The sequence below is a fragment of the Xiphias gladius genome, chromosome 21, assembly GCF_016859285.1.
Source record: "Xiphias gladius isolate SHS-SW01 ecotype Sanya breed wild chromosome 21, ASM1685928v1, whole genome shotgun sequence".
In the NCBI taxonomy this organism is placed as follows: domain Eukaryota; kingdom Metazoa; phylum Chordata; class Actinopteri; order Istiophoriformes; family Xiphiidae; genus Xiphias; species Xiphias gladius.
The window spans coordinates 18259570-18283462 of record NC_053420.1 but is presented as its reverse complement, the minus strand read 5'-3'; the positions used below and the strand labels follow the sequence as shown (position 1 = coordinate 18283462).

Below are 23893 nucleotides of genomic sequence, written 5' to 3'. Positions count from 1 at the left end.
GACACCAGCAAAAAGGAGTGGAAGGGTCCAAGTTTCATTGCTTAGACAACAGATGTAAGAAATGGTCAAATGTGAAAGAGTAACACACACAGAGAAGTAGGAAGAGGACACATCATTTAAATGTTTTAGCATTTGTTATTGTTTTTTTGTACAAGTAGTGACCGTTATTACAGGTTCTATGACTTTTTTTTTTTAAAGGGAAATAAAATGCTCCGTTCTTTATTGAGGAGACACATTCTCAGGTAATGAGAGGAAAGAGGAAATGACTCACCTGTTCTGACTGTAATGATAAAGCTACTTAATCATGAACCACGTCACAGTCAAGTTGGGCTTGTAGATTTCTATATGACCAGTTTATCAATGTGATGCTAAATGCCCAAAGGGACCTGAACTGTATTGAGTTTTGGAAAGTAACTTAATAAATTACTATTTTATGAAACATGATAGCTGAAAGAATGAGTCAAGAATGCAATACCTCCACTCCATATTTGCATTTTTACAGGGGTTAAGCACAGAAATGTGAGCGCTTTGTGTGACTTGTCCTTCTCAAATGTGCGACTGATGCAGAATAGGAGTAAACACATGCCTCCGTATGGCCCCTCTCATGTTGTGAAGCACTTCAGTACTGAGAACAGTTACTTCATATATTTAGTTACATGTGACATAGTGCCTGAAAGGACAATATAGAATATCTCACTCATTTTTTTCACTTGGTGTTACCTAAAAATCACCCGGGTTTACATTATTAGAAAGGCCATTCTGGGGCCGTCCACCTGGCCTTGAAACAAAAGGTGCCATATAAATGAAATGTCCCTTGGCCAGTTCTGAAGTGGAACCTTTGTTGCATGTCGTCTGTCTCTCTCTCCACATTCCCCTGTCAGGTCTGTCTTGACTGTCAAACTTTCAGATAAAGGCAACCGTCAACACTGTTGTGAAAGCTTTTGTTGCGTAAATGGACAGTGATTGGTGGCTGTTTAGTGAAGTGCTGCCTTCAGGACTTCACACACAGCAACCTGCAGATTTTCTTTTTGAGCCTGCTCAGCCACAGGAGAATGTTTTACTTGCACTTTAGAAAGTATGGATTACTTTCTTTCCTCTTTGTTTTTTTCCAGTTTTTTTTTCTGGCCCCAGAACTTGAAGTGAAGTGAGAACAAGCATTCGCTGGCTTGGCCCCTAAACTCACGAATAGTTTAGATCATCCCATCAGCTGAGTTTTCACTTATATTCCCTCACCTTTTCTAAACTGATTTAAATGTTATTTCTATTCTGTGAATTTTGTTTTGATGCGTACTCTATTTTTTTTGTCGCTCTTATGTCTTGTCTTGTCTGATTGATATTTTATGCTGTTATTGGGAAGAACTTTGTAGGCTGACTTTTGTTTAGAAAAATGCTTTAAAAATAAATCTTTACTTACTTTCCACAGACTCTCTAGTCCTGCTGTGTATTATCACCCAGAGCCTCCCACGTGTAAACTATATACACTATATACACTCACTGCACGGTTCATATTTTCATTTTACAAAATGAGTCCTTCAAAGCATTGGTCAATCATAACTAATGATCAATAAACCTAAACAAACAAAACAAGGGGGAAAAGTGTTGTGACTTCCGAGACACGCTGAATGCATCCATCCATGGATATGGGAAAAGGACATTTGTGTGACCGGACAGAAGTGCATCTTTCAAGGTGTTTTCAAGGTTCCCATTGGGCTTCCAGGTTTTTGCACGCCGTTACGTGTTGCGTGCGGTCGTGTGGCAGCAGGCACGTCCCTCCCAGATAAATCAGTGGCAGAGCAAGAGACGCTCCCGCCGCTGATTGGCTCCGCGCCGCGCTGCAATTACTGGGCTGCAGTGATTCCTCTCACACGGAGCGGAACGGGCGGCGCGGAAGGCTGCGGCTCACTTCAATTAAAGAGAGAAAAACACAAACAGGGTTTTCACTACAGGGCGAACTGACCTCCTCACCTGAGCACCGGAGGAGGTCTGAAGGGGCGGAATAAGAAAGTCTGGATCGATTCAACCGCAGTTTAGCGGCGTCCGAGGACTCTCTCGGATTGAAATGACCGGGGACGATTCGGGACGATAGAAGGACACATTTCTTCACATTAATGACAACCATGTTCGTTTGACACGCCACCAGCCTGGACGTTCGACTCAGGATGACCGCCCTCATGAGGAAGGTGCGGCAGGTGCTGTGCGTCCTGCTGCCGTGTGCTCTCCAACTCTGCAGCGCTCAGACGCAGGGAGGTGGGCTCAGACACACACACACACACACACACACACACACACACACACACACACACGCAATTTCTGATAATTAACTCGGAATATTTGTTCCCTCTGAACACCTGGACTGGAGCTGCCTGCCTCGCTTGGGTGTTCTGACACAGGAAAACACCTGTCCTACCTCACAAACCCCAAACCAGTTCCGAACACACATGAAACTTGTTTGCTATGAGTCACCTGCACCTCTCCCACGATCCTCTGTGTGCTCTATCGTTTTTTGTCTGTAATGTTTCAAGGTTTTGCGACAGAGTCGCCCAACCTTGCGCCGCCTGTTGACTGACAACCGCAGCCAGGCCAAAAGATCTTTTCTTTGGAGCGGAAAACTATGACTTTTAAAGCTCTCTTTTCTCAGTATAGTCACTGGTGGAAGATTGATCATTTAAGTAAAGGTAACAATACCACAGTAAATACAAATAATATATGCTAAATAAAAAAATACTTTGACAAGTCAAAGTTCCGCGTTTCAGGTAAAGTTCAGTAAAAGTGCAGGATCAGACCCCTATCAGTGTGTTTGTGTAGCTATTATTATTGATGTGTTAACATATGAGCAGCATTTTAACTTTGAAGCTGTTTGAGGTGGGGCTGATTCTAACTGCTTTGGGGGTAGTTTCTTCTGTTGCAATGTATAACATTTTAGAAACTGGTCATGCAGACGGGTGACAAATTAAAGGGAAAAGCGACATAAAGTGTCTTAGTAAGGTGTTGGGATACCACAAGCCACCAGAACATCTTCAGTGCACCTTGGCATTGATTCTGCAGGTCTCTCGAACTCTACTGGAAGGATGGACATAATTCCTCCAAAAAGATGTTCCCTCATTTGGTGGTTTTGATGATGGTGGTGGAGAGCGCTGACTAACGCGTCGGTCCAAAATCTCCCAACGGTGCGCAGTTGGGTTGAGATCTGGTGACTGTGAGGGCCATAGCATGTGATTCACATCAATTTCATACGCATCAAACCATTCAGTGACCCCTTGTTCCCTACGGATGGGGGGCATTGTCATCCTGGAAGAGACCACTCCCAGCAGGATAGCAATGTTTCATCGCAGGACAAAGAATCACTTTAATCACTAAGAACAACGAAAGAAAAACCCAAACCATGCCAGCAAAATGCCCACCATAGCATAACAGACCCACTGGATCCCCTCGCTCCTACCATCTTGCTACAAGATCAGAATCAACTGGGCCTGCTCAGCATTTTTATACAGGCCCCAGAGCACGATTATTATGTTAAGTGCTTAGTTGTACCAGGCCGTGCACCTGTGTGGAAGCATGAGCATTTGTTATGTTTTTTCTCCACTCATTTATTCAGGTTTCTCTCTCAATTTGTCACCTGTCTATATATTTTGTTTGTAAAATGTTAAACTTGAGAGTAACTAGGGTTGCAACTAAGGATAATTTTCATTATGGACTTATCTGCCAGTTACTCTCCCATTAATCGATTGATCATTTGGCCTTTAAAATGTCAGAAAATAGAGAAAATGCCAAGAACTGTTGGTCTGACCAACATTCCAAAACTCAACTATATTCATTTTGCTATGACACAAGTCAAAGAAAAGCGACATTTCCATGCAACTAAGAAATATTTGCTTATTGATTGTCTATTTATGCAGTAATCAGTTAATTGACTAATGTTTCCGCTCTAAAAATAACCAGTAACTATCGCTGTCACATCAGCAGAGTAGAGGAAGAAAAATGGAAATATTCAAGTATAGTACAAGTGTGTTAAAATTTTACTCAAGTACATTCCTCAAGTAAATGCACCTAGTTGCTTTCCACCACTGAGTACGGTGATTTGTTTGTGGCAGAGACAGGTGTTGTCATTTGAAACTCAGGGAAACTCTGTTTCTGTGACGTTTGACCTTAGGTGAGGCAAGTGGTGCACTTAGTTTGAGAAAAACAATGTGAACTCGAGCTGATCGATTTTTAGACAGCTGATGCTCAGATGACAGAACTGAGATAACACACACACACACACACACACACACACACACACACACACACACACACACACACACACACACACACACACACACACACACACACACACACACACACACACGCACACACAAACCCAACAAAAGCACTAATAGAAAAAACTACAAACCCTTTCATCGCATAAAGTAAAACGAATTTGATTGTCGAGGTTTTATTGATAATCAAATGCAACTAACTCCATAACAATATACAATACGTACTTAACCATGTCAGCTTACTGTGTGTTTGATGAAAGATACAGAAAGGGTTTATATTGTGATTAAATTGCTTGCTTGTATTGGTCAAGTGCTACAACATTAAACAATGTTTCAACTAAAAGCAATTGAAGAAATTCCAAAGGTGTAATTTGATGTTGTTTGCCCACCACTCCTGGTCTTTTAGCCAGCTGCTAAACAGGATTTTGTTGTTCAGTAACAAGGCAGTTGTGAAAGAGGTTGATGTTGTTTTGCTGATGTAGACAGGTACACCAACCTTTGGTATGAACATATCACTTGTAAGCTATGAGGTTAATTGGCCAGTCATAATAGAGTAACTCATGTTAATAGTGTTTTGTTGTCTGCTGGAGGCATTCGTGGTGTCTTTTTCTGTGAAACATCAAGGCCACTTTTTTTTATCTGCCCTGCACCTTTCATCAATAAAACATGGATTGCATTATAAAAGACAATTGGTTTTCACATGCTTGTTTGCACATATATCGCCCGAGGGACACACGTTACACAAACATTTCACATTCTAAACTAAAAGGGCACTCTGAGAGCGCAGACCTCCGCCAAGGCCAATGTCAAACAACATACACCAGACTTCAGGGAAAAAAATTCTAATTCATAGTAAATTACCAGGATCTGCCCCAAAAGCGAATGGGTTCTTCCCTGGCACATGAACACATACCTCCACCAAACTTGGTGCAGATTGGTTCAGTAGTTTTGCGTAGTCCTGCTGACAAACAAACCAACAAAAAAACAAACCAACAAAAAAACAAGCCAACAAACAGACAGAGCGTCCTCGGCAGAGGTAATAAAAAACAAAGGTACTGCCAACAGGTAGCACTTTCATTTTCAAAAACAGTTGTGGTGCCAACAGGTAGAAGAAGTGAATTTTTACACCACAAATATCATCATCATGACAAAACAGTGCATATGTAAGCAGTGGACGTAAGCGTGTGACACTTCATAGAGTAAAACTTGGTTTATTTTCTTTCAAGAAAACCACAAAAGTTGGAACCTTTTTAAATACTTTTACAGGTGTGACTTATCCAAATAACTGATGCGTCAATAAGGAAATCTGCTGTCCCCCCTGTTGCTAAAGCGTGATGTTAAGCAACCCTCCGCGTCAGCCGCAGTGTGCTCAGTGAAGTCTGAGGGAGCAGTCCTGCACATTAGAAACACAGAAAAAAGATCTTCCAGTTAATTTTGTTGTGAACCAGAGATTGCGCATGAAATGAAGTAGTTCATGTGCTCAGGTATCTGTTTTTGTGTTTGTGCACGTGTGTGTGTGTGTGTGTGTGTGTGTGTGCTCACCTGTGAGGAATGCAGTAACCTCCGTCCATCCTGTGCCAAGTTTCTGTTTACTTCAGTCATCGTCTCAACCACTTTATTGTGCTTGTTTATCTCCTCCTCCCTCTATTGTTTTCTTTTCCTCCCTCCCTTTCCAGTATTGAACCCTTGGTAGCAGACAAATGAAAATAACAGCTGAACCTGATCCGTGCTATGTTTTCGTCATGTGATAGGTTACACTTTAGCGCCGAGGACAATGACACCATTTTGCAGTGAGTTCATGCACTGTTAAATGACAGTCAGCGAAGAAACAACTGGGAAGGGGCGACGTACTGCAGTGTTTGTAAATATCGAGGAGACAGACTGACAGTAAAGTGTCAGTGCAGGCAGAGAGAGGCTTGGACGCTCATCCTGATGCACTTCTACACTTTTTCTGCACTCTTTTAAAATAGGTCCATTGTGTCCGTGTGTGTTTTAACATGTGTTTGTGCACTGACTCCAAACCCTCCACCCATTCCTTATTTCTCTGTCATCCATCTGCCATCACTGAAAGTCCTTCTTTGACAGAGAAAACCCATTCAGCCAGTTAAGATTTTCAGCTTCCATAGATGCATTGTCTGTATGGCCGACCTACTATTTTCTCACACACTGTCCTGCATGTATACACACCGGTTTGTCTCCTTTTACGGCGCGTTGTGCTTGTGCTGTATACATGCTCTACATACTGCTGCGTGTGGAAGGTTCTTGAATGTACGTGCGCAGGTGTTCACCAGTATTTCCCAACAGGCAATTCAAACACTGTAGAGTCAACAGCTCAAGTCATCTGCCGATAGCACGGAGCTGCTTTCAGGACTTAACTAAGGTGGGGTAGATAAAGAGCTTCACCCTTGAGCAGCTCATAAACTTACATCATTGACGTTTTCAATTAAACAGATTTTAATGAGCAAAAGTTTCTGAAAGTAAATTGTAGACTTAGTCAAGGCGGCTCAGTGTGATAACAACAGAACCCTGACATGAAGCGAGCCTGAAAATCGAACACAGTATAAAGAAATGGCTTGCGTTAGTGTGCACACAGTTCTCTAAGGTGAGGAGATCGTGTAAAGGAAGTGGTTCCTAACCTTTCTTTGCCTGTGACCCCCTATAAAGAGAGGCTGTTTACTTGTCAAGCATAAATACGTTTTTTCTCCTTTAACCTCTTAATACAACAGGTCATGTTCATCTTGTGACCTGCCCTGTGGTGGTCCCGACCCACTGCACTAAAGGGGTACTCCGGTGTTTTCACTTGCATAAAGTTGGTGGACTTGCAGGAGACTGAAAAAAAGATAGATTAGATTGATTAGACATTTAACTGGCAGTTAATTAATAACCAACTAATCGTTTCAGTCATTGATTTGGAGAAATATTTTCTGATTTCAGCATCTCAGATTATTTGCTGATCTTTTTTCTATTTTATATCACTAGTGCGGTGCCCGTTCAAAACGTGCTTTTTATCTCTTTAATAGCTCAATATTTTATTCAATCATCTAATCATCATCATGTAATTTCCAAATCACTGCTGTGTTGTGATATTAATGATAATAGTAATAGACCCTATTTGTCACACACCTGATCAAAAAAGATTTGACCACAAATTCAAAAGGATTGCTGTGACACATATACTCACTTACCAATTTTTCAGGTACACCTAATTAAAACTAATGATGTCTAATACAACAGGCCTGCAATAAACCCTCCCTTGATTAGGGTTATTACGTTCAGTTTTTATTGAAGTAATTTAATGGCCGTTTTGGAGGCTGTAATTTGTGGTGCTGTTGAGCTGTACGTGGTTAGACAGAGAGGCGTTCCTAATATTTTGTTCATCACATTTAAATGTATTAAGGTTGACAAAATATTGACAAAATATCAGGAACACCTTTTTATTAACAATAATCCTGATGAAATTATTAGAGGTTATTTTTTCAGACTTCAGAAAGCTCCCCCAGAACCACAGGAGACAACTGCTTTTACAGGCTGACTAGTCCAAACGAAAAGTAAACTGTTGCTCTTCATGTGTATAATAAGCAGAGTGCTCCTTTCAGGAGTCACTTCACCTAAAGCACAAAAAACGCAACAAAAAACATATCAAACACAACTTTCAATTAGTGGTGTCCAGCCACATCAACAACGGCAACAGCTTCCTGCCGCCACTCCAATAACGTGGAGGTGAGTTGCATTTGTGTTCCTCAACCCACTGAAAAATGACATTTAAAGAAATCAACAGCAACGTTTCTTCCCAGAAAGAATGTACTGGTTATTCTTGATAATCCTCAGACGTCACTATTATGAGTTAGTCATTATTTCTGGAAAGAAAGCCTTGAGTAGCATAAACAAAATTCCATTCACCTCTGCTGTACTGCGGTGTCGGCTTGACTTTCCGAAGCATATATCTAAAAATATTTTCAAGTTGGCCAGACACCATGCAGGGGGTAATTTGTGTTTTTGTGATTTGGGTGAAGTGACCCTTTTAATTATAGTTCATTAAGAGGCAGTTTCTGTGAACCTGATGTTCTCAGAAACACAATAAAATGACTCTTATCAGGACTTTATGGACACAGGACATGCTCATTGCACCACTGTCTAACACACACACAAATTCAGCTCTGTGCTTTGACCCCCCCACCCAACAGTGCTCTGAGATTAATAATTCTTTTTTATGCCCTTGTTGATCCTGTTGTTCTACTGGCCTCTATTTTCACTCAGATGGAATGTGTTTGTGAGTCTGTGGCGCATACTTCATGTGTGTGACTTGTGTGAGAGTGGTTTAATTGCTAAGCTCTTTACAACCGAGTCAACAGCAAGCATGTGGTACGGATTTAGTTTTTTTCATGTAATAGTAAATAAACATACCGAGGTGACTGGATCATGATTACGCTTATGATTATTAGATTAAAGGGTCAGTCCACCCAAATAGCAACAAAAACAACAACAAAAATGTCACTATTACCTGTTGGTATGTAGCCATGCGGATAGATTTGAGAGGTGCGGAGGGAGGCGGAGGGCTACTGCATGAGGGGAAGGGGACAGGTGCATGTTGCTGTTCTGAAAATAACAGGAATTTAGAAATTGTACTTTTGCTGTTGATTTGTCCTGCTTATCAACACAGTTTATCATTTGGAACTGCAGCAGTGACTGTAACAAACAGCTCACGGAGCTTCCGTGAGCTCCATTAAGGTATTTCAAAAAAAGCGTCACAGCTGGCATCAAAAATTTGACTCCATCATGACATGATAACTAAGTCAAATCTGAACACACAGACATGGTAGACATGTATTTAGATTTAGATTTAGATTTAGATTTAGATAGTTGTCTACAACCATGGGTATATTGCAAACAGGAGCTGCTAATGGTACATTCTTCATTCTTTTAATGGTGCCAAGTTGCCAAAATATAAACAAATATAGGGTAAAAAAAAAAAAAAAATTAAGTTCAAGCTGTAGCACACCCCATTATTGGAATTCCAAAACTTAAAAAGGATGATGAAGAATAATAGTAGGTGAGATAAATCCATTTATGTCAGTTTTTTTAAACATTGCACTATGACTATATACCAAGTCTCAGAATGTCCCCTCCTGTTTTTAGGATAAAGTCCAAACAATGGATAGCTGGCAGGGAATGCAAAATGTCTTTGTAAGTGCAGAGTTACACACTTTGGCCAAACGTCTATGGGCATTAAGACATTGCACTCTTTTCTGAGAAGGCTTTTCACAAGATTTTGGAGTCTGGTTGCGGTGTGGGAGCAGAGCATTAGTGCAGTCGAGGACCTCCTGTCTCGCAGTCCAGGTTTCCAGTTCATCCCAAAGGTGTTGGATGGGGTTGAGGTCAGGGCTCTGTGCAGGCCAGTTCTCAGGCAACAGAGTCTGAAAACTATTTCTTTATGAACCTCGCTTTGTGCAATGGCATATTGTCATGTTGAAACAGACCTTCCCCATACCATTGCCACAACATTCAAAGCTCACTGTTGTGTAAAGTATCATTGTAAGCCGTAGCTTTAAGATTGCTCTTGATTGAAACTGAGAGGCCCAAACCCTGAAAAACAGCCTCAGACAAAAAGTATGTGGACAGGGGTGGCCACATACTTTTGGCCATATTGTGTATGTGCCAACATGAACAGTACATACGTTTTTTGTTCGTATGTGTGTGCAAGGTATTCATTTCTGGAGGATATTCTAATCAAGAGTTTCAAATTTCTGTCCTCAGCCCTCTGCTGCTTCTCTCCTGACATTTGATTAGCAAAGCATCTCTCAAGTGACGCTGAATGGCTGAACTCCCACAGATCATAAACAAGGCCTCGTATGTTTGTCTCAGAGAAGGACATGTCCTGTACACAATCCTCAGCTTGTTTCACACTGTTACAGTGCATTCATTGATATAGTGCGAGCAGAACGCAGTGGCTTGTAGTAAGTGGCACAAAGTAGTCTTTGTAAAAACATACACTATTGCTTCATTAATGATTTATTTGATTTTCTTTGGGATTATTTTTTATTGCGATACAATTGCATGAAGATCAGTGAACTTTTTTCTTTTTAATTTATGTGGTACTATGCCCCTTTCTTCCCATCGAGCAAAGATGCAAATACTAATATATTACTATACTGACTCATGAGACATAAAACTGTCAAATTGACTGTGAAATGCACTGAAAGTGAAAGATTGATTGTTAAAGGATTAAAAGCTGCCGTTATTCAATGTTTTTCTTCCACAAATCTAATGAAAAGACCAACATTTCTCAATAATTTCCAAGTTTCCACTTTTCTGTAGCTCTCGCCACCGAGCCCTTTCCTTCCTACTAAATATGTGAATTCCTAAAAATGGGTCACAAATGCAGGATCTAGTTTCATTCTTTAAAAAAACTTCAGTAATTTTTCTAAAACAGCCAGTCACTGTAGTTTTTAGCAAATGTTACTCAAAAAGAGTTAATAGTGTATTGGTCTGGGCCTATTTTCAGTTGCGGATTAATACACGTTTGGTGCCCTATTGAACGTTTACAGTAGCAGTACGGTGTTTGTGGGATTCACTCAAAATAAGATACAGTGTCCATGTTCATGGCAATGAAGGAGCATGTCAGCCAGTGAAACAGTGTGGCTCAGTTTTAGTTTTTGGAGAATAGGGGAGGTCTAAGCTAGACTGGGTTTTGGGTGCACAGACAAAACACGTGAAAAGGATCAGTTTTTCGTTGGGTTGGGTCTTTTTAATGGGATTTATTAACAATTGAAAAATATCGCCAGGCTTATCCTTTAAATTGGTCTATTTTATCTGACATGTTGTCATTAAAGACACTCGTTGACCAGAGTTCACTCTTTACTTTTCCAGTGGTCGTTTGTTACGGCACCCAGAACGTTCTGAGTGTGACGGGAGACCCAGAGAACCAGTACAACCTGATGAAGGAGAGGTACACCGGCTGTGAGATTGTGATGGGCAACCTAGAGATCACCATGATGGAGCACTCCAGAGACTTCTCCTTCCTGCAGGTGAAGCTTTGAGCCAAATGAGACATCAAAATAACAAGTTTACAGAGAGAAGAGCACCGGTACTCAACAGTATATGTGTCATTGCATGTGTCCCTGGGAACTGGTAACTAGTCTAGACAAGGATGTTAAAACCAAAACAAGCTTTTTATCACTGTCTGTATTGGATGATCCCTCTGTCTCAAAGGCACAATGAGCTCATTTATGTCCCCCTCAAAAACCTTTTCTACATTAATAACTGCATTACAGTCATGGTGACTAACAGCACAAGTGAAACTCACATCCGTTACCAAGTTGTGATAAAAATCAGTCTGATTAACTTAAGCAGGTGAGGGGCATTTCATAAACACCTCTATTTATTTAATGTCTCTTTCTCATGATTTTTTTTAACCCCATAGTCTATCAGGGAGGTGACAGGCTACATCCTGTTTGCTGTCAACGAGTTCAGCCGCCTGCCCCTGGACCAACTGCGCGTCATCAGGGGCACCACACTGTATGAGAACAAGTACGCTTTGGCCGTGATGGTCAACTACCAGAAGGAGGGGCAGCATGGCCTTCAAGAACTGGGCCTGACACATCTTACAGGTACACAAGATGTCACTCAGCTGGCATGAGAGAGTGTGTTTAAAGTGTGGGAGGCTGGAGTGGAGCAGATAATAGCTAATCTTGGATGTCACACTCTGTCACAACTTGAGCTCCCACACCCAGGCAGTGCAGCCACACCTTCGGAGTACCGGTTGTCGGAGGGCAGCGGTGTGCAGCCTCTGTGATGTAAAGTCCCTGGAATGTCTTGTGTGCTCAACCGCTCAACTGCCACTGTAACATGAGCCCCAGCACATTATACTGAGTTTGCATGTGCTGTAGTAAACAGTGAATGTTAGAGTGTGATAGGATGAGTCATGGGCGTGTTTGGGCTTGCTTTGCTAATTGTCCTTTTTCCATTTACACGCCTGTGTGCCGCCCACAGAGATACTGGAGGGAGGGGTCAAGATCATCCAGAATAAGTACCTTAGCTACGCCCCACAGGTGAACTGGCTGGACATAGTGAAGGATGGAGCCGCTGAAATTATGATCGAGGGCAATGGACCTGAAAGTGAGTGCAAAGAGTGGTAATTACACATATGAGCATCAGTTACCTTCTATATTAAGGGAGGGGTTCAGATTTTTTCAAGGATATCTTGAAACAATGCTCACATGCCCATACAAGTATGTGCATTAAACGTGTTATTGGCCACTCTAATTGTTTCGCTTCTAAAGTGATTTCAATGTAAGAAATGGAAGGGAAAAAAGTCTACAGTCTTGGTTCTGTGTGAAAATCTGTTGTTAAAGTCACCAAAAGAAAATATCTAGTAGCCTGAGTTAGACCGTTCAAGTGGATAGAGTTGGAAGAGTTACAGTTGCAGTTTTTAGTACAAATTTCCTTCTCTGTGTTAATATCTCCCCGCCACAACTCAACAAGGAAACACTGTCTGGTAAAATACAAAGAGGGAATTTTGCACAAAAAAAACTTTGGGAAGATCCCCACTTGGTTTATCTAACTCATACTACTGTCTCACCTTAGCTTCAGCTGAACCTGGGAAAGTATTTTGTAAACAAAACAACAACCGTGTATTTTGTCTCCCGTTTCTTCCACTGAAGTAGCTCTTAGGAACTGATCTCTCCACGATCAGGGTGAAAAAGAAGAATGATTAGAGCAACCAATACCTCTGTCAATGTGACTGTTAACATGTGGGTTTTGGTTTTACACAGACTTGAAAAATGTGAACCTGCCCTTCAATTTCACACTTTTGGTTTGGTCTCCTTTATGTAAAAATGCATCGACTTTTAATGAAATTCTGTCTCAGAGCCTTGTGACAAAGCATGTGGAGACGTGCCGTGTTGGGGTCCAGGAAATGGCAGTTGCCAGATCTGTGAGTGGCATCATTATCTCTTCATTTTCAGTCAGTTCGTTAACAAAGAGCCGAGGGTGCTGCAAGACATGTTGATTACCATTTTTTTATTGCACATTTTCAATAATGTTTTACCACATAAAAAAACATAGTGACACTTATGTTTACATGTTATTTTACATTTTCAAACATCAAAATTGAAGAAATAAGGGAAAAACATTGAAAGCACCACACTAATAACACTGTTAAATATGCAGATTTATTGTTTCATTCACTGTTTATTTTAAGTTCAGTATTTATCTACAAATACACACAGCAAAATATCCTAAAACTCCAGTTTTCTGCTTTTCTGGAGGCCTGTATTATTTTACTTAATACTGATGTTAGTTCACATATGTCACATATTTTACATAGGTGTTACGTTGCATTTGCCCCTTTTTTTTAATGTACATATGATTGTTGTATGAAAAACAAATCATACTGAAGAGGTGTCTTAGTGTAAAAAAAGTTAGGTAACCACTGCTGTAATGGATTAACATATGAACTTAATCTCCACTTTCCTCCAGTGACAAAGACTGTGTGCGCCCCTCAGTGTAACGGCCGTTGCTTTGGTAGAAACCCCAGCGACTGTTGTCACATTGAGTGTGCTGGAGGCTGCACTGGGCCCCTGGATACAGGCTGCTTTGTGAGTCTGCTGCTTCAATAGCTGCTTTTTGACATGTCGCAGTGGGAAAAGCACAGGTGTAAATAGTAAGATCAAGGACGGCTGGACTCCATTTAGCCGCACGCTGTCATGTCTTACTGGGACACCTGAATAGAAAAGAGCCATGGTCAATGTTATCAGTAACACCTGTACTTTTCCTACCATGACAAGTCAAAATCCCTACCGTTAAAAAAGCACTATCATAGACACAAACACACAAATGGACAAAAAAAAATCAGTTCTTTTGCTGATCAGGCTGTTGACTTTTTACAGGCTTGCAGGAACTTCAACAACTCGGGCTCTTGTGTGCCTCAGTGTCCTCAGACCCTCATCTACAACAAGCACACATTCAAAGTGGAGCCCAACCCCAATGCCAAGTACCAGTATGGCTCCATCTGTGTGGCCCAGTGCCCCAGTGAGTCCCCACACAGGCTGCCTTATACCCTTATGCTCACACAGACTCACAGTTTATGTTAAACTCCCTATGTGAGAGCAGTTTTTATATTTGTACAACAATGTGTTCATCATTCAAAGCTTTCCATAAAACTCTGGTTGTGACACTGTTGTAAAATGCTATTTGTATCTTAACCTGCTCATGTGCATTTTTGGTTAAGTCACTAATTTGTATTTTATACAGTATTTTCTGTTTATCTTTCTTTCTTTTTCTTTTCTTTTTTTTTTTCTACAGCTAACTTTGTGGTGGATGGCAGCTCATGCGTGAGCAACTGTCCGTTTGAAAAAATGGAGGTGGAGAAGAATGGAATGAAAAGATGTGAGCCCTGTGGAGGCCTCTGTCCAAAAGGTATTTAAAGAAATAAAAAATTCAAGACAAGTCATTTTACGTCTCTGAGAGACAAGCTAAGATAGCCCTCTCCTACTCTGGTCAGCAGCAGCGGTTTATATTATCATGTATATATTATTTTCCGATGCATTCATGTGTAAGCAAGCATAATGTGTATCTGGTTGAGATGGAGCTGGTTTTGACTGCTTTACACTCAGTTGCATAGTTTAATCTACAAAAGCATGAGATTCACGTGTTGTTCATGTTTTTTTATCTGTAAAATCTTAACCTGCAAAGTGACTATAGCTGTCAAACAAATGCAGTGGATATTCCTATTAAATGTAGTTTTTGTAGAATAAAGTAACATAAAATGGAACTAATCAAGTTCCTCAAAATGATACTTAAGTACCACAATACCACAATATTTGAGGAAATGTATTTATACTTTCCACCACTGCTGGTTGGTTCTAACTGACTCTGCAAATCGTTTACAGCCTTACTTCATTTTCTTCCTCCTTTTCTTCATCTTCCTCCCAGCTTGCCACGGCACAGGAAGTCAAACCAGACAAACTGTCGATGCTCACAATATTGACAGCTTCATCAACTGCACTAAGATCCAGGGCAGTCTGCACTTCCTGGTGACTGGGATCAACGGGTAATCAATACTCGTTCTTTTAATAATTGCCCTTTGTTTTAATAAAATGCAGCAGAGATTTTATTGTATGCAGTGTGAGTATTTTATTCTGTACTTTATAAATGCTCTTTGCACAAGGCCTTCATTTCAGTCTCTTTTTTTCTGTTAAAAGTGATAAATACAAGAACATACCAGCCCTCGATCCAGAAAAACTGAAAATCTTCAACACAGTGCGGGAGATTACAGGTGCGTGTGGGAGCTGGTTTTTGTTTTTAATGTCACAACACAGTGTTTGCAGTCTGGTTCAGGCCTCTGAAAGACTATGTCTCCATTTTCAGACATCCTTTGTATCCAGTCGTGGCCTGAAAACATGACTGACCTGTCAGTCTTTTCTAACCTTCAAACAATTCAAGGCAGAAAATTTTACAAGTGAGCAGTAGCTGTTTTTTCCCTCTTTCTTCTAACATTGCTTTTGTTTCTCTTGTCGACTAAGGTCATGTTGCTATCATGTTGTTGTATCTTTAACTGCCTTGCAGACTACACCTTCAGTCGCATGAATCTGATTCTCTTTTTTTGTTTTTGCATTTGTTTATCCCCTTCTCATATGTCATTTTTGCACCATTTAGAGGAGTGAACTCTAAAAGGTACAGTAAATAATTCACATCCCTGCCTCTCTCCGCCTTGTCAAGTGTGACATTTCAGCTTAAAGTATTTTTTCTTGGCTTCTGTATTATTATTCTACATTTTCCTTACAAGGCTTGTTCATTGCTGGGATTGGGTGATTTGGTGGTGGGCAAAACTCTGTAATGAGTTCATGTGGTTTTCTCGCATCCTCTTGCAGATTGAAAGGTATTTAGGTGGAAAATGTTGGAATCTGGGAGTCTGTTCATATTTTATGAAAGCAAAGAAATGCCATTAGGACTTTGAACGTATAAGCAACTCAATACCTACTTATGTAGATGTAGTGTTGTCATTTAAATACCACAGAATTTATGCTGTAGCATTGAAATACTTTTGACTGCAAACTATTTACATGGATGTAGATATTTGGTTTGTATTCCTCTCTGAAATTTACAAGCCAAAAAACGTTTCTCAGATTGGATTGGTGAAATTCAGACACCAAAATTCAGACTTTAACACTCAGACTACCAAGGTTAAAGGTTGGTTTAACTCAGACTACCAAGGTTTAGTCACGCTTGGTCAAACAACCAAGCGTGACTAAAATCAGAAATTTGTTCCATCAGTTTATATTCTGTCATTGATACGATCCAAGAGAAGTTCAGCTGAGCAACTGGAAACCCTGGACGCTTGAATTTTTTAGTTCTGAAGATGACCAACTTAATCTGAGCAACCTGAATATGTCCTATCTCTGCTTCCATAGTATTTTAAAAGAAACCATTCATTTCTTTCACAGCATTTATTTTATATTTCAGGTTCTACTCTCTTCTGGTGATGAGGAGCAGTTCTCTGACCTCCCTGGGGTTACGCTCGCTGCGAAAAATAAACGATGGCGGCGTCTATATCACAGGAAACGGGAAGCTGTGCTACCATGATACTGTCAACTGGACGCGTATCTTAGGCAGCAGCTCCCGCCCGCAGCGACGCCTGAAGCACATTGACATCAAGGAGAACCGACCAAGAAATCAGTGTGGTGAGTGAGGTTGGATCAGTTTAACCCAGCTCCCCTATCACCGTTAACGTTGATGATGATACACTAAAGTTTTGTTCCATTGCGTCTGTAGTTAATGAGGGCCAAGTGTGCGACTCCCTGTGCTCCTCTGATGGCTGCTGGGGTCCCGGCCCAAACCAGTGTCTCTCCTGTAAGAAATACAGCAGGGGCGGAACATGCGTGCCAGACTGCATGTTCTTAACTGGGTCAGTCTTCACAAAATAACTAATAATACGATTAATAATATCCACCCTGTTTGTTTTGTGTGAGTAATGTTTGCTGTGTGCGTAGCTGTGCCAAGTGATTCTATGTTATCTGCATCCTATTGAGAGATTTTGAAAGTGAATGACTTTTTCCCCTAAATGCAGGGAGAGGCGGGAGTTTGCTACTCGATCAGGGGAGTGTATGCCCTGTCACCCTGAGTGTAAGGTCCAGGAGGGGAAGAAGACCTGCACGGGCCCGGTACGCTTCTTTCGATTCAGTGACTAACTGATACCACACGATCAGACGGGTTGGGCTTACAGCTGTAATTTGCACAAAACAAACAAGTTCTTGAGGCTCAAGAATCCTGTCGTAATAACTGTGGGTGTGCTGCTGCCACCTAGTGGTGTCACATTAGACCTGAATATACTGTTCAAAGGGATCTAGAACCATTATTTTCTCTTTGCACATGTTTCTCTGCTTTGTTTTTTGCTGAACCCCACTCTTTCTCTCAAGGGAGCCGATCAGTGTGTAGCATGTGCCCGCCTGCAGGACGGACCGCACTGTGTTTCCTCGTGTCCTGAGGGCGTGATGGGAGGGGAGGGAGTCATCTTTAAATACCCTAACAAGCAAGGCAACTGTGAGCCATGCCACATCAACTGTACCCAAGGGTAAGGAGTGAGGAGAGGTCTGTGTTTATGTACACATAGGCATGTTTTTCTGTTTCCATGTTTTAAATTGGCCCCTTATGTATTTTATTTTCAGGTGCTACGGTCCAGGAATTGGAGACTGTGTGGGGTCTTCGCGGTACATTTCTGGGTGCGCTTCTCCTCTCATTCTGACATATTTTAAATAATTTTTACGTTTTGTTTCAGTATTAAGTGCTGACAATTGGACATCTGTTCTTCCTTTTCATCTCTGTCTCTAGACAAGAGACCATGGCCATTGCACTGGGAGTGATTGCCCTTATCTTTGCTTCATTCTCTGTCTTTGTGCTGACTGTTCTGTACCGCCGGGGTATTGCCATTCGTCGCAAGAGAGCTATGAGGAGATACATGGAGAGTGGAGAGGTCAGTCGGATTCTGTAATTTGGGCGTCATCCTTCTGTTATGCTTCATTTGGCGTTTGTCAACATTTGTTCTACTTGCCCACAGAGTTTTGAGCCTTTGGAGCCTGGAGAAAAAGGAGCTAAAGTCCATGCTCGGACACTGAAGCCCACAGAGCTGCGTAAGATCAAGCTGCTGGGTAATGGAGTGTTTGGATCCGTCCATAAGGTACTTGTACACTATTACACTGTTGCCTATACAATCATTCTATTGCACATTTGATATTTATTTAACGAATTCTGCTTTCTCTTCTTCACAGGGTATTTGGATTCCTGAGGGTGATACAGTGAAGCTTCCTGTGGCCATAAAGACGATTCATGATCGCACTGGTCGGCAGACCTTCTATGAGATGACAGATGTGAGAAAACATGACTTAACGGAAAATTCCATCAGAAATATATCGACTTTGGGTAGAGTACTCCTCTCAGAATTCTTACCGAATGTCAACCTAAATGTTCAATACAGCACATGATGGCGATGGGAAGCTTGGACCACATCAACGTTGTCAGGACCCTGGGTATCTGCCCCGGGGCCAGCCTGCAACTCGTCACCCAACTCAGCAGTCAGGGCTCCCTGCTGGAGCACCTCAGAAACTGCAAGACCAACCTCAACCCACAGAGGCTGCTCAACTGGTGTGTTCAAATCGCAAAGGTAAAGGACCAACCTATTTTTTTCTATGTGTGTGTGTGGGCTATTTGTTATTTTGATTTTTTTTACACTTTTCACATTGTTCGGTCAATCCCACCAATAGACCACACACTTAAACACATTTTTGCCATTTCAGGGTATGTATTACCTGGAGGAGCACAGGATGGTTCACAGGAACCTGGCTGCCAGAAATGTGCTCCTGAAGAGTAATTACACCGTCCAGATCTCCGACTACGGCATTGCAGACCTGCTTTACCCTGATGACAAGAAGTACTTTTACAATGAGGTCAAGGTCCGTAGCCTGGCAGAAAAGATACAATAGAAAAAGAACATTCTTCAAAACGATCATAGTACATTAACACACGGTTTGACATGAATTTAATCACTTTCACTTAAGTAATCAATAGAGACATTTTCTTTTTACGTCTTTAGACACCAATCAAATGGATGGCCTTGGAGAGCATCTTGTTTCGCAGATACACACACCAGAGTGATGTCTGGAGTTATGGTGAGTTTTTAAATCAAAGTTTTTAAAGTCCCAGTTTGGTTAATATTCAGCACCACTCTAAATCCATTGCCCTCATTTAGGTGTGACAATATGGGAGATGATGTCCTATGGCGCAGAGCCGTATGCAACAATGCGTCCACAGGAAGTTCCTGATCTGCTGGAAAAGGGCGAGCGCCTGTCACAGCCTCAAATTTGCACCATTGATGTCTACATGGTCATGGTCAAGTGTGAGTGCCTCTCTTCAGTCTTTTTTTTTAATTTGGTCTGAACCACAATATGGCAGTAGTAATACAAATATATGCTTTTTAGCCATGCTAGCAGTGTTGCTTAAGGGATGGACAATTACTGGATGGCTTCCCATGTAATTTGGTCCAGACATTTATATGTCTCCCACAGGGTGAATTGTAATCATTTTAGTGATCTCTTAACTTTTCATCTGGCGCCATCATCATGTTAAAATTTTAATTTGTCCAATACTTTGGTTTATGACCAAACACGTTTTAGAGCTAATTAGCAAATGTCAGCATGGCAACACGATAAACCAAGAAGGTGAACATGGTAAACATTATACCTGCTTAGCATCAGCGTGTTAGTGTTGTCACTGTGAGCATGTTTGCATTTTGTCGAAACAAAGCTGTGCCCAAGTGCAGTCCCAGAGAGCCATTAGTGTGGATGTAGACTCATAGTCTTGTCCATATCTAACTGCATTGTACTTCGTTTCTGAAGTTCTTTATTGTACATCGGTGTCAACAACCCTATAGACGTGAGTTGAAAATATGACTGTTGTTCTTAATTTCCAGGTTGGATGATTGACGAGAATGTACGTCCAACATTCAAAGAGCTGGCCAATGAATTTACCAGAATGGCCAGAGACCCACCTCGCTACCTGGTCATCAAAGTAAGAAAGACTGTGTGTTTGAGTTTGGAGCTTCAGTAAAAGTGTACACGCAGTGCACTGATCTATGTCTCACCACTGTCCACCAGGAGGACTGCAGCCATCAGGATTCACCCCTGGATGAAGTGGCCCAACGAAGTGCAGACCTGGACGATCTGGATGATGATCTGGATGAGCTGAAGGAACAGGAGCCGAAGGACGTGGTGGATGGCATGACTCTAGCGTCCCACTACCAGTCTCAGTCTAGGAGCCTCAGTCGCCTCTCCAGGATGGACACTCACAGAGTAAGGGACACCAATTCCTGTCAATTTTATGGCCAATTTATGTTTGGAAAAGTCACTCCCAGGATCTAAATCTCACTCCTGTCTTTTCTTGTAGGTGGTTCTAAATCCATCAAGCGCAGCTGGATACCTGCTTATGACCCCAGGTGTTGATAACCTAGGACAGGTAGCTATAACAGCCTTTTGTTGTGCTGAGCCACAAAAACTGTTTTGAATTTTTTTATGTACATTCACTGTCCCCAACTGTGCACGATTAAGTCAGAATATTTAAAGATATCATCAACATCATCCTACTGCAGATCCCTACTCAGGTCACTTTACTAATGCAGGTCAGTTTGTGATGTCTTGTGCAGGCTATGTGGCAGTCACGCTCTCGACTTAACTCGGCCCGCACTGTGTCCGAGAGCTCGGAGGGCTGCGGCACAGCAGTGGAGCTGGAGATGAATGAGGACTTCCCTCTGGCAGGGAGCCTGAAAAGAAGACGTCATCGTGATGACAGCGCTTACATGTCACAGAGGGACAGCATGTCTGGTGGGCCGCCAGAGTCTCCATCCCCAGAGATGGAGGAAGAAGACCAGAATGGATATGTGCTTCCTGGAGACAGCCCGGAGAGAGGTGATAGTATCATTCATAATAGCATCTCTGCAAAATTACATGGCACTAACAATTTTTCCTGGAAAATGTGGTCACTTCCCTTGGATCTTGTTACACCTTCCTACACTTACGGTTTTTGTACTTATTAAACAAACATGTTAATTAGCTTGAGAGGTGTTGATAGTTGGATTTTGTTACATTTGTACAGACCCTAGCTGTTTCCCCCTTTTACCAGTCTATATGTTATACTAAGCAAACTGGCTGCTGGTGCAGACGTCAGAGTGGTATCAATCTTCTCATCTCGCTCTTGGCAAAAAAAAAAGCAAATAAATCTTTTCCCAAAATGAAAAAACTTTGTCTTTGATCCTTTCTTGCAAGAGTTTGCGAGTTAAATTTCCAGTTCTCACTGTTATTGTTTTGCTTTAAAAGAAAACAAGAAAGGGGGAAACCATGTATAAGAAAAATAATCATCACATACAGGAATGTTTAAAAAAGCATACTAAGGTAGGTGTGCCAAGGAATTACAAAAAAAGACAAGAAGCCACAAAGTAGTATATGCACATCCCAATATTATATCAAATGTGTTGGCAAAAAGGAAAAGACAGTATCAAGAAAAAGGTGCTTGCACACTGAAAAGATGTACAGCCACCACATTTTAAGATGACCTCCTCCACAAGTAATGCAATTTTTGTTTTTACAGATACCCTCCTTTCTTCATCTCGAGCCGCTCCTGGCAGGTTGGGCATGTCTCGTTCATCAGGCCTCTTGGATGACCCAGACGATGAAGAATATGAGTATATGAACAAGCAGATACCTGTCTCACCCAGGCACAAAAGCCACTGTCTGAGGCTGAACAAAAAACGAACCTCCTCCGTATCGTCACAAGCGACAGCATGCTCCGGTGACACCACACCGTCTGTGGAGGTCAGGGGAGTTCACACGAGAAGCAAGGACAACTCTGATTCAGAGCAGCAGGGGTCTAACAAAGTTGAATATGAATACATGGACATCAGAGTTAGTGTGAAAGACGAGAGCGCTCCAGCACATGACCCTCCTATTCCGAAACCACCAAGGATGGGAGGCCAGGTGGAGGATGAGGAGGACGAAGAGGAGGATGAGTATGTGGAGGACAGTAACTATCATTACACGAACAGACAGCCGAAGCTGCGACAAGCTCTTCGGAACAGGGAGGAGCTGAAGATACAGGGGAGGGACGATGGCGAGGCGTATGAGTACGAGGACATGGACTGCTTTGCTGCCCTGCAGCCTGGAGATGCAGTGGTTTACCAGAACGTGCAGAGAAAAGGGAAGGGAGCAGTGGGGGACACAGAGGTACATCGATCTGGGTTTGAACCTTATGTAAAAGTGCGAGCTGGAGTCGGTGTTGGGGAACCTGCAGCTGGCGACAGATCTTTTGACAATCCAGACTACTGGCATAGCAGGATGTTCCTGAAGCCCAAAGCAGTGCCTACATGAAAAACATTTGAAATCTCATGAACTTCATTCTGAGATGTATTCATGAAGGAGCTGAAACAGGAAATGCAATCAAAAGCCATGTTAATGCTGCAGCCTAAGACACCAGTTAAAAAACCGAACGCGTGTGATGTCTCCACAGCTTCGTTGTCTGTTACGGGTTGATATTATATCTTGTATTTAGGCCTTTGATTTGGGGCATTTCCAGAAGTAAAAGCACTGACTGTTGAAAACACTAACAGAAATGAACAGATTACAAGCTATATTTTTCTGTTTACATTTTGAAATGAACAAAAAATGTTTTTGAGATCAAATGCATTTGTTTGCAATTTCCTTTATGTTTCGAGACCTTTTTGTGTGTGATTATATATGAAATACATTTTCTACACAATAAAAATATTTTGAATAGCTATTTTGAAGCAGCAACTTTTTATTTTAACTTGCCAGCATAGCATGATCATGTGTGCAATGTGTGAATGTGTGATTCTATGTACTGGCGTTGCGTTATGGGGCTAAACGAAGCTCATTATAAAAAGATGATATATTGAGGGCTTAGACATATTCTTCCAAATATTATATGTGTATCAGGACCAGATTAACCACCACTGGGCCTGGAGCAAAAATTAGCTGTGGGCCCCACTGAGCCACTATTCTCCCCGCTCTCTATGAACTGTGTATCTGCCCAGTCACCATCAGCCATCATGTACAGCCCACACATGGCAGCTACATTATATTAGGCCATGCGACAGATACAAACTCCAATTTTAAAAAACCTGAATTACCTGCAGTCTGTCATACTAGAGAAATTGATGGCAATTTATTGAAAGACAAATGTAGCTGGGAATGTGTACCTTTTAAATGCAGTAAAGATAATGTGACATACGAAATCCAGGCAGTTGCCCGCTTTGCCTGGTTGGTATTCCAGCCTTGATCTACACCTTTTTGCATCTCATGGGATTTTCAGGTGGATCATTTTTGGCTGTTACTGGTGGGATCCCTAAATAATGCAATACACGATTCTGTAATTTAGAAAAATTCTCTGTAAGGTCTCTCCAGGTCATCGTCGTGCTCTTAAGGTTAATAGTAAACAGTGCAACACCTGTAGCTTATGTAACCGTCTCTTGTGGCGGATAGGTTCACAATTTTTCAAATTTGTTCCAAAACATAGTACATATGAAGATGGAAATCCTAGCCCCACTGCAGCTCAACAGAGGAACACTGTCTGTGGAAACA

General features: G+C 41.6%; 1 protein-coding gene across 1 annotated transcript; it reads left to right on the top strand.

The window, feature by feature from the left end:
* Positions 1-1882: 1882 nt before the first annotated feature.
* On the top strand, positions 1883-23072 carry erbb3a (erb-b2 receptor tyrosine kinase 3a). The gene is made up of 29 exons (XM_040115943.1): positions 1883-2247; positions 11124-11281; positions 11677-11863; positions 12246-12371; positions 13123-13188; positions 13734-13852; positions 14144-14285; positions 14559-14672; positions 15189-15306; positions 15458-15531; positions 15624-15714; positions 15912-15929; positions 16719-16936; positions 17028-17160; positions 17323-17416; positions 17672-17826; positions 17921-17974; positions 18084-18225; positions 18310-18429; positions 18521-18619; positions 18727-18912; positions 19046-19201; positions 19342-19417; positions 19498-19644; positions 20218-20315; positions 20402-20596; positions 20691-20759; positions 20947-21208; positions 21888-23072. Exons 1-29 carry the CDS (start codon positions 2160-2162, stop codon positions 22661-22663), a joined length of 4281 nt encoding a protein of 1426 aa, XP_039971877.1. The 5' UTR covers positions 1883-2159; the 3' UTR covers positions 22664-23072.
* Positions 23073-23893: the final 821 nt, after the last annotated feature.

Bases quoted from the DNA above. Each gene is read 5' to 3' on its own strand.
- erbb3a (XM_040115943.1), top strand. From the start codon at position 2,160: ATGACCGCCCTCATGAGGAAGGTGCGGCAGGTGCTGTGCGTCCTGCTG. The intron at 11,282-11,676 runs GTGAAGCTTTGA...TTAACCCCATAG, and splicing joins GAGACTTCTCCTTCCTGCAG to TCTATCAGGGAGGTGACAGG. The intron at 18,226-18,309 runs GTCAGTCGGATT...ACTTGCCCACAG, and splicing joins GATACATGGAGAGTGGAGAG to AGTTTTGAGCCTTTGGAGCC.